We start from the raw sequence: 15707 nt of genomic DNA on the forward strand, positions 1-15707 counted from the left end.
TTACTTATACCAAATCCAGAAGGCACTGCTGAAGAAAGCTCCCCTAAAGATGATTACAATGCTGGAGCATGTCCTAACCAGCAGACCGTTGACTGCATCTCAGAAAGCTCATATAAGAACAAGACGGTGAATGCTGAAAGGTCGTCATGCTTTCATGCTTAGAAATAAAAAGCTCTGAAGCAAAATGACTGCTCACAAGTATATAAAGAACACTGGTGCAGTGATGAGGAGTGCTCTCAAGGTCACATTCTGAAAAGGTGAGATCCATGTAGAAAACCATTTATTCAAAAATAAAGCTGCATTTGCACATGCAACCACCACAATAGCAATGAAACCAGAGGTGTCTCAAACGGCAAGGGGCGTGCCACACACACACGTGAAATCACCTAAATAGCTCCATGCACAGCTCTCACCCTTTCTGTAACCACCTTGCCTTGCATATAAGCCAGTAAGTAATCAGGACAGTACTTAGCACTACTTAGTGAGTAATTTTTCTATAAATGTGCTTTCATGCTCACAAATAAGACGCTATGTACATTTGTATATGTATGTATCTTTTGTGTTAGAGAAGCAATTGAGAAATTTATTGACCTGTGGCAAACAGAAAGCTTGCTGCGTATGACTATCTTCACTGTCTTAAGGATCTGAGAAATGTTTTGTGGCTTGGACTTCCTTTCTCATCTAAAGCAAATGCTTAAGACTGTGAAATTCTCATGACTCAACATAAACACAGGGGAAATTGATAGTGCTGTCTCATTGAATTTGGGGCGCCGTGTTACCAGTTGTCTTTTGCTATGAAAGTGCAGAGAAAAATGGCCAAAGATGTCTCTGTGACTGTTACAGGACTGGGGTTATCTTAATGGGCTTCAAAAAAATATGAGCAAGAGGTGGCAAAAATTAAAATTTGACGGAGAGGGTGATCCAAACACTCAGATTGGAAGATTTATTCCCTACCACCTGTGAGGCAGCCCACAGACTGCACTAGTGCTAGTAAAAAGGGAAAACCAACCATCCTCTCAAGAACATCCCATGGTACGTTTGGCTCTGCCAGCTATCATTGGTAGCAGGTTTTAACTCCCCTCCTTAAGCAGTCTCTTGGGTTATGGTCAGTGGATTGCAAATAATCCTAGTGTTCCAAGCCATTTCCAAGATGACAGAGTGGGTGAGGAAGTGGGATGGATTGATGCAGTAAGTTACAAAAGCTAATAACAACGCTAGGGCCAAATGTGCTGACTGACTGAGGCAATTGTGCTGTCAGCCCTCAGGGAAGCCAAGAGTTTGAAGGGGAGGAAAACCAGGAGAGAAGTGCTTGCCCACACATCCTTTCCAGAGGCTGAGACTGGAACCAGGGCTCTGAGCCTTGCCATTCTTCTATTACCAGCAAATTAACTGGGAAATATACAAGCACAGGGCTTCTCTATGATGCCCCTGCCTGCCCGAGTCACGCAGGGGTTTATAGCTACCTGTAAAGAGCTGTACTGCAGGTTTCAATCTGGCCACGAAGCCATGCTGACGCCCGTGTAACTGAACTGCTTCAGTATTTAAGAGACAACCAGGCAAGGCAAATGACCCACAGGACTGAACTGAAAAGACTACTGTCTTTCAGGAAAACAGCACATGTGTTTCATGTCATCACAGGACCTGAAAATTGCTTTGTGTTTGCTGAGCATCTTCTCATGGCAGCTATGCCTTTAAGGTCTTTGAAACACTCAGCAAGCCTCCACTGCAAAAGGAGAGGTAAGATCTCTCTTACTTCCACACTGAGGGAATCCCAACACTCCGCGTCTTCGCACTGGAGAGCTTCTTGGATTTTGCTAAGCTCAAACCGTTTGCATTTTTCTCCCCAGTTCTGTCAGCAAGACCCCAGAGTTGCATATTGCTTACCCAGGTAGCAAAGGACATGCTGTTCCCATTACACGCTTCTAAAATGAACATGACAGGGATCTCATGGTAAATACTTTAATTAAGTACGTAACTCTGATTTCTCTCCCTAGCAAGGCATCTCTGTACATTGAACTTGGAGTTGTATGAAATGAAAAATGTTATCATATAAGAAAACTGTGTCATAATCACAAAATCCAAAGTGGCTGAAATTAATACCAGAAGTCCTGAAGCTCTGAGTTGCAGCTTTTCCATACTCTACTTTGGTATGTGTAAGATCCTAGGAAGAGGCCAAGTTATCAGTCCGTAACTGCATTGCCCTTCTAGATTGTACTGAATGTCTTTGAGGAGAGTTTGCCAAGTTGCTTGTCTCCCTCACGAGAAGATGTGGTCTTTAGGCTTGACCTATCACATGCAGTATGTTACTTTAATCATAACAGTCTTTGCTTTCAGTGATTCAGTGAATTTGGAACTATGTAAAATGTCACCACCATCTAAAGCCCAGCACTCTTCATGCCAACATATTTTTGAACGAAGTGTTGTATGAGATGGAATGACTCTTGCTTTTTACTTGGAAAAATTATCTCAAAGCCTTTTCAGTCCAAATTGTGTTTAATTGCCTCAATCCCTCTCATTGCTCTGAGCCACATTCTTCTCCACAACACCAACCTAGCTAATGCTGTTTCCTCTCCTCCACCATCACACTGCAGTCCATGTAACTGTAGACGGCTATCAAACTTCTTTTTTTGTCCAAGCTACACATGCTTCATATCTATAATATTTCCTCTTATGTAACTGACATTTTATTCCAGGTTTGCAGAACTGAAAATGTGAAGCGTCTTCCTGCCCTGTAATGTTGCTAACTATTCATTTTCTCTTCAAATGTGCTAAACACTTTTTTATTGGTGACAGTGGGAATGGTAACGATGGACTTGTGCAACAGTCTGTCTTTCTTCTGCAGAGCTACAGGTTCCAGATCAAAGGATCCCAACTTCTTGGCACACACCAGAATGCCACACCAGTGAAAATCTTCATAACAAGCAGGGAGCTGCCCGAGGCCTACTCAACTCACCTTACTTGGCCACGGCTACAGAAACAGCAGCTGCTGCTCACTGACAGAGAGGTTATAAAAATAAGACACTGGTCACTGAGCCACAGCAGAATGAAAGAGCAGCAAACACGGTCTGGGTAGGAAGCAAACAGGGAAAAAGAGCCTAATAAAATATAAATATAAATCCTATATTTTCAGGGAAGTAAATGTCAAATACTGCCACAAAAAAAAACAAACAAACAAACAAAAACCAACAAGAATAAAAGAGCGCAGGACAAGAACAGTGGATGCAGCAAGGTCCTGCCCCTGGTACCTACACATGCTACCCATCTGATCCTGTTCAGGAAAAATTCAGTCCCAGTTGAGATACATCAACTCCTCCCTAGGCCTATGCAGGTCAAAGCAGTGCAGCTATACAAACTTCAGGCCAGCACAATAAAGTTCAAATACTATCTTCATCTCACTTTAGTCACAGATGAAACACAGATGAGAAGACAGAGCACCTCCCGGCCAAAAGCCTTTCAAATGTATCTGTCAGCAAACACACAAACCTGCTCTGGTGTAGTGAGCTTTTAACAGATAGCCAACAGTAGCCTGGACTGCACCAACAGAGGTGAGGCCAGTGGGTCAAGGGAGGGAGGCAAGTGTCCCCCTCTGTTCTGCTCTCATGAGGCCTCACTTGGAGTGCTGCAGCCAGGTCTGGGGCCCCTGGCACAAGAAGGACATGGACCTGTTGGAGTGAGTCCAGAGGAGGGCCACAAAGATCAATAGAGGGCTGGAGCTCCTCTTCTCTGAAGACAGGCTGAGGGAGTTGGGGTTGTTCAGCCTGGAGAAGAGAAGGCTTTGGGGAGACCTCATTGTGGCCTTTCAGTACTTTCAGGGGGCTTATAAAAAAAGATGTAGAGTAACTTTTTCCACAAGCAGGTAGTGACAGGAGAAGGGGGAATGGTTTTAAACTAAGAAAAGGGAGATTTAGATTAGATGTCAGGAGGAAATTCTTTACTCAGAGGGTGGTGAGGCACTAGAACAGGTTGTCCAGAGAAGCTGTGGATGCCCCATCCCTGGAAGTGTTCAACAGTGGTAACAGTGATCACTCTTTCTCCAGCAGTAACACTCCTGCCAAATAAGAAACAGTGAATTATTTGCATCATCTTGGGGAAAATAATTAACTATGGTTTCATACCATTGTAACACTACACTTTATTTTTAGCTAACTGCTGTTTACTCTCCAATACTTCTCCTTTGTCCTTTCCTAGCATGCTCTTGAAATGGGTACGGAAATCAATAGCATTCACAAATAGCAGTGCTGTGCTTCACCACACTTTGGAACTTGAATATTCTTAGTTAACATTTCACACAGGCATTTTTATTTAGTAGTATATCAGAAAAGAACTAGTCAATAAAAACTGCATATGCAGACAAATTTAAAGTACAGTAACAAAGTTCTGTGGAAAACCTTCCACGGGAGTGATACCGCGGAGCAGAGAGAAGATGGAGAACTGCAGAGCTTTGCTGTTTCAGACACTGAAGTTCATGGGTCATTCAGATCTCTTGTTCTTATGGCCATTCTTTTTTTAATTCTCAGGCTAAAGCTTATCTGAAAAGGCAGCAGCAGAGTCTAAAACCATAGCTACAGGAGCATCATGTCGGAGAAAATCAGGCAAGCAGAAGGAAGCATAATCTGACGTTCTAGCTGCATACTAACACTCCTGCTTCCCCCTCTTCAGAATCCACAGATTGCCAAGTACAGAAAGGATGAGGTACCAATACCTACTTAGATGAGCTCATTAAAATCTGAGGTCATTACAAATCTGCTGTATTTTTTTTTCCACAAACACATGTTCTGACATGCCATTTAAACTGGAATCGAGCTGTGCAGTAATACATGTTATTTAAGAACATCACAGATTTCTGAAAGTAGCTACAAAGCAAAATCTGTTTGGAATTGCTCAGTTTTGTGCACCAAGGTTTCTGCATGAGTTGGCAGTTATATTTACATTTTCTATTTATACAGCAACTTACATCCATGTTTTATAAACATGAAGGAATAAACTTTGTAACTGCCTTGTGAAACACATCACAATTTTAGAAGTGACAAAACTGACACAAAGAAAGGGATAAATGCCTGGATAAATGCCTTGTCTAGGATCAAGATAGCAAGTCAATTAATAGCAGGCATTTATACTTTTAGAGATGAAGCCTTGCATCTGTGCCTTCTTTGCATATAAAAACAACCACTTATCTTCAGTCATAAGATTGGCTGTGTCATACAAGCTTTTATATAGCACCAACTTATCCATGCAGCAACAAAAAGAGCAAAGATGAAAAAGAAATCAGTTCAGGACAAACCAAATGCAATCAGAAATTGGCTTTCTTGTTTTTGTATGAAGGCAACCAAAATAAATGAACAAAAATCTCAAAACAAATCAAACGGTCAGTTTAACTCCAGACCCAGAAGCTATACTTTTGGGATACAGTGGCTCAAACCGCTTTCAACATCTCAGTTTTGTAACTTATGTTTCAAAATTAGGCTCAGGGCATTTCCATCCTTCCTTACTGAGGCTGTGCCCTATCTCCCAAAGAAGCAGCTGAAGTGCTCGGCCACAGCATGACCCTTTTCCAGTGAGGGACCAGAACATCTCCAGAGAGAGCCCTCTGCCCTAGGGACTGGGACTCGGGACCGCTAGGCAAAGTGTTAAGTACCCCTGGTCTCCCACCACGTTAGCTGATTTTCTGGTAGGGAGGGTTGTTTCCACCCCACAGACTAGAAGTTTTACTTCACAACAAACTATTGGGCAAATGCCATCTGCATTCATACTTCTGAGATGAACTAAACTTCCACAGAAACATAACTGCCTGGCAGGTGTTGATTGAGCTTGTTTCCCCCACCCTCCTTCAACTCCTTCCTGGAAATAGGTTAGCTCTCCAGCTACACAGCTAGCCAACTACTTCAAACATGCCTAACAGGCATCACCAAGTACACAACCTGCCAGTTCTTAACAGTGAAGTTTTAAGAAAGCCCAGAGAAACCATTATAACTGTGCTAACACAGCCATGTGGGAAGCAACAGGGGTGGGAAGCAGGGAACTGATGGATTTTGTGAAGGAAGAGCAGGGTAGGATAAAAAAAAAAGTTACTGGCAAATGAGGTGTATCACCGATCCCCGCTTTGTGTTATATATTCTGCAATATGGTAGCGTGGAGCACTGCAGGGGACTGGCTTCTCATCCCAAGGTTCATTCTCACAATTTCTAGTACTGTCCGAAACCTTCAACAGCCCCACTGCTCTTCATTACCTGATTATTTGTATCTTACGTGCTACAAAATATGAGAGTATGTGCCCTTGTTACCTTTAAGCACGTTAACACATTGCTGAGATTGGGCTTTTATCTGCTAATGGTTTATTAGATCTCTGACTTCTTCCCAGATATCACGGTGTGCTGCTTGCTGTGAAACTCCAGCAAGTACTCTGTCTGGCATCTAACGCCCATCACAACTCACGTACACATAAAGCATAATTAATCACTCAGGAATTATACATGTGGTCTGCAGACCACTTAGCACTGGCTTAAAACCCCCTCCAGTGTTTAGCAGAAGACTGTTAAGGAGCTAGGGCTACAGGGCTCAGGCTGGCATGTACAATGAAGTAAAGGTGCTTTGCTTAGAAAGAGAAAGAATCTGGAGTCGGCTAAGGATGAAATACTGAAAATTACTAATTTGTGTGTGTGTAGTTCAGGTTTTGATTCTATATGGTACCTTCAGATAAGGCCTTACTTGCATTTTCTCACTTTGAACAGAGAAGACAGATGTATCTCACTAATCATTCTTAGGAGACTCCCTGACTATTTGACTTGTGAATTTTGTAGGAGAAATTAATTCCTTCAAAGTATTATCACTGAAACTTAAAGTTAAAAAAAAAAATAAAACACAAATATCTGTTGATGTTATACTCTGGAGATGTGTGCTTCTGCAACACAATTTGATCTAAATTAAATATTAAGAAGATTAAGTATCACGTAGTTCACATTGATTTATAACAAATCAGGCATTTCCATCAGTGTACCATACTAATACTGTGGTTGTGGTAATAACATGCAGTCACTGTCTACGTCAGTTAGTAAGACCTTGCTGGGTTCCTTGTTTATATGGTACTAAAGTCCTACACGATCTAAATGAGTCACTGACCTCTTACAGCAGCAGTAACAGGCATACTTTGCACTCGCACGGCTCCTTTCATCTCAGGGCACTTCTGAAACACGAATTCTCGTTACGTTCCCGTGACACACAGGTAGGCAGGTGTTCCCGCACACTTCAAAGCCAGGTGGACTGTGTGCAGCTCAACGAGGTTATGTAACTTGGCCCAAATCCCCCAGGAACAGCTGGGAATACGAGCTCTCCAGTTGCTTGTTCTGAATGTCCAGACAATAACACTTACCCAAAAAATGAGCTTCATAAAGCATTAATCAAAATGTTTAACCCCCTGCCAGGTTTGGGAATGGCATGGACAGAAGCTAAGCTCACTAATTCTTTTTGATACATTATTCATGACTTGTTCTGCTTTTCTGGCAACCCTCTTTTTTTTTGTTTTCTTAGGGAAAACAAACAAAAGAAATCCATTCAAATACAATAAGAAGGTTTGTTTTTCAAGCACTTATTGAAAAAAAAAATCTAGTATGTTTAGCACCTCCCTTATGGCTTGGCTGTTTGAACCCAGCTACTGAACTGTGTGCAACATACAGCAGCTTCTCTGCGGGACAAGAACACGCCGTGATCTCAGCAGAAAGCAGCAGTCAGACTCCGCTTGGTTAGGTTCAGTTTCCAAGCAGCTGCATGCCACTGAACATTATGTCTGCATACCTAATAGTTTTGTTTGTAAATAAAATTGCCCAACCAACTGCTAGTGACATCGGTTGAAACGAATGGTTCAGGGCCTGGTGATACTATTCTGTGATTGTAGCTAGAAAGGAAAAAACTTACCGTTTCAGTGGATAACTACGGGACAACTGCAGATAGGCCTGCACTGAGGGTTCAGACTATTTTCCAAATACTGCTATTTGTCTGTCCTTTGCCATTCTGTGAGCAGCAGTTATCAGCCACACTTGCAAATAGCGTTTCATCCTGCTTAAGGCTGACCGTGCATTTGTGAGAAAGTTCTTTAACTAATTTGCACCTTGTTTTCTCCCCTTTATAATAACACTAATGCAAATGTACACATAAATTACAAATTAGGCCATCATAACCTACGTGAGCAGCTTTGACACTGTTTTAAAAAGAAAATCAATGGAAGTGGTAACAAATTTTTGAGCTCACAGGGTAACAGCAGTGTTATTTGCTGGGTAAGTTGTTTGAGGTTGTGCTCCACTCCACTGCATGGGAGCAGTTAATCTATTTACTTCCAAGCAAGTACATCTAACAAAATTTTCCATGGGAGCCAGGATTTTTAATGAAAACTCTGATCTACAGCAACCAATTATAGTGAATCTGGGAATAAGATGTTGAGAGCTGAATGCTCTCACTAGCCGAATGAAGGGGAAAATCTCTCTTCTGGTGGTGTTAAGCTCTTTGGATGAAAAACTCTGTTGTGTCTATTTGTCTGTATGTGTGTGTATACGTGGAGATAAATACATATCTGCATGTGCATGCCTACATGCACACATTCGTGCAGAAAAGGAGAACTGAACCAAAATATTTGGGATAATTTTCCTGAAGGCCTTACTCTCAGCAGAAAACTTCCTAAAAGCTTTGCTGTACTGTACATAAATTGTAAGGGAAATGGTGGATTAGAAATGGTTTACTTCACTAGACTTTTTAGTGATTTACCTGGTCACACATCAGGAGTGCTTTTTCTGGTAGGAAAAAAAAAAACAACAGGTATTTGTCTAAGAAGGTTTTATGAGGTGAACAGATGAGGTTAGATGACTAGACTGGAAAAACTCTGTCATATAGCCTTGGCCTAAAGCGTTATTGGATTAGGGTCCGAGGGTCACCAGGAGACATTTCACTGCCTATAGTGGTGCTGGAACAGACTGCAACAGATGAGCTTATCAGTTTTCATGAGCACTGCTCCAGCATTTTTTACTTTCCACAAACTAAACAAAATTGTCATGGGAGATGTATCATATAGGGCAAGGATGACAATCACAAACTATGTTCTGCAAATATTCTATATCCTTCCTGTAAATCTCCCACAAAGAAGCAAGATATCTAGAGACAGCAGCATACCAAGGATCTGGCAGCTTCCTACTGATGCTGGCTGTTGAACAAAACTTCAACACCTAGAAAAGTCTCCCAGATAAAAAAAAAAATGAAATTCTCTGTTTCTCATTTTTCAATCCCAGGCTACTATTACTAGGTTTTGTTAAGAAGGCTCTGCTTTGAACACTGCTTCCAAATACTCTTCCCCTTTGAGAGAGCAATGTACGAATACAACTTCTTAAAAGGGTTTATGAGTTAGGGTATTTTTAAACACCTCTTCCTCCCTTTGCAAGTAAGGCATGTTCTCTGCCCAATTTTCTACAGTCACCTCTTACTTCCGACCTGTAGTTCCTGTCTCCTTCACAGCACTGTCCAGAGGGGGTAACTTCACTTCATGTTAATTTGGCTGCCATGATCATTCCTAGAAATCTTTTTTATCTGAAGCATACATTCACAGAAGGATGTACCGTAGCCTTTTCGGAGCTATCTGTTGGCACACCCATTCTTTTATGTTGCTTCCATTCAGGCCTGTTATTAAAATTATTACAGTTTTGGAGAGCAGAAACGTGACTGGCTCAGCAAGTCAATGTATTTTCAGCAATGTAAGTCTAATAGTAATGTCCTATAGGTGTAAAAAATAACTCCCTGTATTACATACAGGAAAATAAAATTACTGTGCTTGTTGTCTGTAAGGGGATCTCTTCAGATGTGAGTCCCTGCCTCAGTTTCCAGATTTCCTTGGAGGTAAGTCTCCCATCAGGCTGGTATGAAAACCATCTTTCCAGTTTCCATTCCTGACTAAAGGTTTTCTGCAGTAGTCTCCCTGCTCACTGTTTTGTTTTTTTTTTTTTTCCTTTTTAATTAAGCACCTACCCACCCAGTCATCTGAGACAGCAGATACCCCAACTCCCCCGGAGGGGCCAATCCCAACCTATGACATGGCTATCAAACAAAAACCAATTTCTGAGACATTTTCTCCATGATGCTGTAAAAGTTAGATAAGATAGGTAAATAACATCCACATGTTAACATCCCTGCCATGTAACTCGTTCCAGGTCAGACCGAAGGGCCCTAATTTATAAAATTGCAATCTCTTACTTGCTAATTTTTCAAATTCTACTCTAGAGCATTCTGAAGTTGATGGGACGTTTTTAAGAGCTTGACAAGGATTTTGAACCAAGCTGACCTTGTATGAAGTAAACTGCATACATGCACCTGTCATACCACATTTGCTAAATAAACTGCTTTCAATTGAGCTTCTGTTATGTTTTTAATATGACATAGTTACCAGCATTTAAGCCCCGTTTTCCTTGTTGTCTCTACCTTTTGTTTCCCTTGTTTTCCCCCAGCTGTGATTTATAGAAGACTGGCTTACTAGGAAAGTACATAGTTGTTAGACAAAGATGGAATTGCATTTTTTTTAATATCATGGCTTACTCAAATTTAAAGGGAGCAAAATGATGTTAGGACAGCCATGATAAACACATGGTTGATGTTTACTGCTTTTCCTACCGCAATATCTGTCCTTTGTTTTTCCTCTTTACAAATCGGTGAAAGTACGTGCTCGGTTTCCGGTGTCTTTGCTTACAGAGCAAGGGAGCATGTGCCTATTCTGGTTAGAGAGCAAGAGCTTCTCAGCAAAACTGAGTGATTTAGGACAAGGCAGAAAGTGACACGAGATGCAATACTTACTGTGGCTGTCCATCTTAACGCTTGTGCAGGAGCATCAGTGCATTGTGCCCTATAATAAAGGGAGCCCCTATACATGTGCATGCCTGCCTGACACAGGACCGGGCCCTTACCTGTCATAAGCACCCAAGGGAGCGACCAGCGAGCTCTCCGCATCGCGATGCTACGCCAAGCAAGCATCCCTACGGAAAACCTCGGGCCAAGGGGGCGAGGGCATCAATCCCAAACCTAATCCGTGCTTCTCCCCGTGCTCTCCCTCACGGCGGGGGCCCTGTGCGCCAGGGGGGAGGCAGGGAGAGGCTTCACCTGCGGCCCCGGGGGGATGCGGAGCTGCCCCCCCCCCCGGCTGCCACCTCCTCCCCCCGTCGGGAAGAGGGGACCCCGCCGCTGCGACACCGCCGCGCTGGGGCTGCGGTGGGCACGGGGAGGGGAAAAATAGTAATAATAATAACAACAATAGTAAATAATAATAAAATTATAAATAAAGCAAGACCCGGCCGAACACATTATGTAATTTATTATATAATCTTGGGGAGAAAAAATATATATATATTTAGGTGGAAGTCGCCCTCCCTGTAGCCAGCTCCAGCCCCCGGGCTGCGCGCAGGGGGGAGCCGGGGGAGGGCGGCGGGGCCCGGCCCGGCCCGGCTGGGCTCGGCTGGGCTCGCTCGGCTCGGCTGCCTTACCTGCTCCCCGAAGTCGATGGCGATGTTGGTGATGCCCAGCGGGACGAGGAAGCGGATGAGGGGCCAGTAGTTAGTGAGCGCTGGAAATTTCACCATAGTCCCAGCTGCGCGGGGGCCCCAAGCGCATCTGCCGCGGCGGGAGACGGGCGAGGGGGGACGGCGGCGAGGAAGGATGAAAGGGCGCAGGAGGAGGAGGAGGAGGAGGAGGAGGAAGAGGAGGAGGAGGAGGAGGAGGGTGGCTGCGTGTCGGTGCGGCTGGGCGAGGGGGGAGAACAGCGCCGAGCCCCCCGGCACGGTCCCTCCCTGCCCGGCGCGGCGCAGCGCGGCGCGGCCCTGCCGGGTGCTGTCTGTGCCGGCTCAGCAGCACGCCCGGCAGATCAAGTCCATCCCCGCTGCCCTCCTCCCACACGACAGCGAGCCGCCGCCGCCGGAAAAAAAAAGAGGAGGGACACCGCCGGCCGCTCCTGCGGGCAGCGCTGCCATCCTCGGGGCGAGGGGGCAAGGGGAAGGGCGCGGAGCAAGCCCCCCCCCTCCGCCTGACGCTCGCCGGCGGCAGGGCGACGGCTGCAGCGCCGCGCAGGGAAACGCCGCCCTCCTCTTCCTCCTCCTCCTCCTCCTCCTCCTTCTCCTCCTCCTCCTCCTCCTCCTCCTCCCCGCCGCCCCGGGGGGCCCGGTGCGGGGCGGTGGTGGCGGCGCCGCTGTCCCGAGGCACGTGTGTGTGACACACGGGCAGTGCTGCCGGAGGCTCGGGGGGAGAGAGCGGCACCGAGCGGCTCCTCCTGAGGAAGGAGAGCCCGGCGGGCTGCCCCATGCCCCGGCACCTGTCGGATAGTGGGGCACGGAGGGGGCTGACCCCCCAAAAACGTCGCCTTCCCAGCGGGTCTGCGGCCGCCCTACGCCCGCCCGGTGCCATTTTGAGGCGGGGGGCACAGCCCGGCATTCGTGACCCCAGCCCGGGTAGAAACAGAGCTGGGGGCTCCTCCAGGTCCTTCAGGCTTCATGCCGGGGCACTTGGAGAGCTACAGGAAAGCTGGGGGGCCGTAGCCAGCCATGCTCGTGGCTTTTGTCTGATAAAACACCCGAAATAAATAAATGGAGAATGTTTGCCAGCGTGATCTGTTTGCTCTCCAAAGCCTCTGCCTGAGATCTGGGCAACGGGAAAGCATTCGTGGCCCAGCCCTGCACGCACGAGGGTCCTTGATGGCTGGGTGCTGGCATGGCTTTCTGAGCCACGGCCTTGGGAAACTGAGAGGCCCTTTCAGTGCAAGGTGTGGGAGGAGGAAAACAAAGCCCTTCTGAACACTTTGCGGAAGTTTTTCAGCATTTTAAATCTCGCAGGGGGATTTGGGGGTTTCCTTGTAATAGAGTTCCTCTGTAGCGTTTAGCCTGACGATATCACCTTTCACATCTCAAGACGATAAAGCTTAAAAAGGAGGGTTGGCAAGTATCTCAGGAAGGCCAAAGTCACGTGCAGCCTAAAATGTCCCTGTTCCTCAGGAGGGCGGTGGCCAGCGGGGGAGTGGTGGCAGCCTTCCTGACCATAAGACTTGTGCTAAAATGTTCACATGAGCTAGAGCCATTCCACATATTTTGGAGAGTCAACAGGAGGCAAGCTCTGAAGATCCTTAACAGGCAGATGGCTTGCTGTGGGGTGGGGTTGGGGCAAAGCCAGCCTCAGCTGTTGCTGGAGGTTTTATCCCTCCTACAGCTGGAGTTTGGCACACCTAGTAGTAGCCCATATGCAGGCATGTGGCCCAGCCTTCCTTGTGGACACACAAGATCAAACTCAAAATGTTTATGAGCCCTGTGAGGGTGCAAACCTGAATTTGTCTTGTAGATCAATTAACATGCCACAGGCATGGTGTCATGGGGATGAGGCAGTGGAGCAGTGTTAAGCAGAGGACAACAAACTGAGAAGCGTGGAGCAAGAGTTGCTTGTAATTGTGTAAGTGTGTCTTTGAATTAACAGCATGATAGTCTTAGTCTTCCAGAGGAAGATCCCCCTCTTTATCCTTCGGCAAACAGTATGCCCCTGAAGCATCAACAGGAGAATAAATTCAGAGCTCAGTGCCCCAGCACAGCCTGTGGTTGCATCCATATGAACGTTGTGTGATTATTTTTCAGGATGGTGTTGGAAAGTGCAAACTAATTTGTTTTCCAAAGAAAGTAAACTGTAAGCCCTGTTCAAGGGAGGTATCTAATCATCTCTAGACCTTGCTGGGGATCATGGGGTTTTGAACTAGTGGCTGATCCACAGGACAGCTTCAGACTGTGGCTGTGATGGGGAGCACTGAGTCCAAGCAACCAGGCTTATGTTAGGCTGGAGTAGAAACTCCAGTGTAGAGATAAAGGCCTTAGTGCCAGCTCCTTTGCTTCACTTGTTCGTTCGCACCAAGCTGGATTACCTACCTGTCAGTTTAGACAGAGCCTGTGTGTAGGCTTATGTGCAAGGCTGCAGAAGATCCATGTAGGTGGGCCCTTTCTTTGGACAGTTAATAGCTTTTGAAGACAAAACTGGATATATTCCAAAGCATTAATTTTCCTGAGATTGTATTTGGTTTTAGATAACTCTATTGTCAGTAACTAATTTCTTTGTGATAAGACTGGGTTTTATCGTGAGTGAGGTCATTTCTCATTGGCATGGGTCTGAGAAGAACCTGGAGCTGAAATTGTGGAACAACATTGTTCACAGCTCCATATTTTTCCATATTTTCTAGTTAAGTTTTGCTATTTTGTTTCAGTTTAGAGCGGTGTTTTTTGTTTTGTTTTGTTTTGTTTTAGGGGAAAGAAACATTTAGTGCTGTTCTTCAGCAGAGAAAATTGAAAGGGAAACCCCCAAACCATTTGTAAATATATGACTTTAACTTGCCATTTGAAATTTTCAGATGAGCTGATGTTTGAGGACTACCTCCTCGCATTCCTGGCAAAAACAAGCCACCACAAAATTAAATCAAAACATTTGAAAACTGAGCACATGGCTTACAGTAATAGTTATAAAGCATACACAGTGATCAATTATTTTGTCACAAAATTATGTTCAGACCTGGAAATACTAAGACACCTGAGTAGTTTAATGGAGTGTAACAGAAGCATATCCATTTGGGGATTTATTATGTATTTGTAAGGTAGTTGATCAGTGGGTAGTGGATCAGGCTTCTTACATCTGTAATTAATTACCATCCAATTAGGTCACATGAGAGTTCTGATTAACTTTTTATCTTCCTACTGCTTAAAGCAATAGAATAGTTTTAAGACTAGTTTACATTTACTTCATAACCTGTACAGGAATGTACTAAGAAAATGTTAACATAACTGATGCTTTCCAAGTCCCAGATATTAAAATTATTAAACTGATTTAATAAACTATTGGACTATTTTTTAGATTTGTCTGTCTTCTCATTCATGTCTTCTGTTTATGGGATGAATGTAGTTCTTGTATGCTTCTTTTCCAGTCCAGGTCATATTTACTGTTATAGAACTTAGTCCTTCAAATTTGTTAAAGAAACAAAATTGTGTTTGGAACCAAAGAACAAGGATGGCTTCTTACATCTTGAAGTCAGTAGTTTGCTCAGCTGATGAGCTGAGGAAATAGGTCATTTTAGCTGTCTTGGGCAAAAAACAGTGATTAGTAATCATTTCCTTTCTAGCATATTTTCTGTTACACTACATTCTTACTCATATACCAAACACTGTCTGTTTGTTTAATGGAATAATAAAGACACAGAGAGAACAGCGGGAAATAATTAGACATAATCTCTCTGCTTTAGATAGAAAAGATCTAGTCCAGGGATATCTCGAAACAGGGCAGTCACTGGAGATGGATGTCCATGTGGACTGTGTACAGTTTTGTAATATATATTGCATACCATAATTCTCTGCAGTGGTTTATAGTATAAACGATGAAGCGATGAAGCATAGCAGCAGAAAGCTTCTTTGTGCCTGGTAGTGAAAGGTGCCTGTAATTTCTGCTTAAGCAACAGGGTCGAAGTCTGAAGATGTCCCCCCAGCAGACTGTATGAGGCAATCATACAATTTAGCTTTACTCATGCTATCAGAAACCTAACATGCAGGTCAGCACATGAGCTTTAACATGTGTTAAAGATTCACGGTCCTTTCCTGAACTTACAGCAGGCCCCTCACCAGAGCTACAAGATGGGTATCTTGAGAGGCCCCTGCTATGGTACTGCCTTGCTTCAGAAAGATGCC

General features: G+C 44.5%; 1 protein-coding gene across 1 annotated transcript in view; it reads right to left on the bottom strand.

The window, feature by feature from the left end:
• The window catches only part of ANKH (ANKH inorganic pyrophosphate transport regulator), a 100729-nt gene extending 88884 nt beyond the window's left edge, over positions 1-11845 (bottom strand). Inside the window, exon 1 of the mRNA XM_032183121.1 lies at positions 11502-11845. Coding sequence (XP_032039012.1) covers positions 11502-11597 — 96 coding nt within the window. The 5' untranslated portion in view covers positions 11598-11845. The remainder of the gene's footprint in view (positions 1-11501) is intronic.
• Positions 11846-15707: the final 3862 nt, after the last annotated feature.

The sequence above is a fragment of the Aythya fuligula genome, chromosome 2, assembly GCF_009819795.1.
Source record: "Aythya fuligula isolate bAytFul2 chromosome 2, bAytFul2.pri, whole genome shotgun sequence".
NCBI classification, from domain to species: Eukaryota; Metazoa; Chordata; class Aves; order Anseriformes; family Anatidae; genus Aythya; species Aythya fuligula.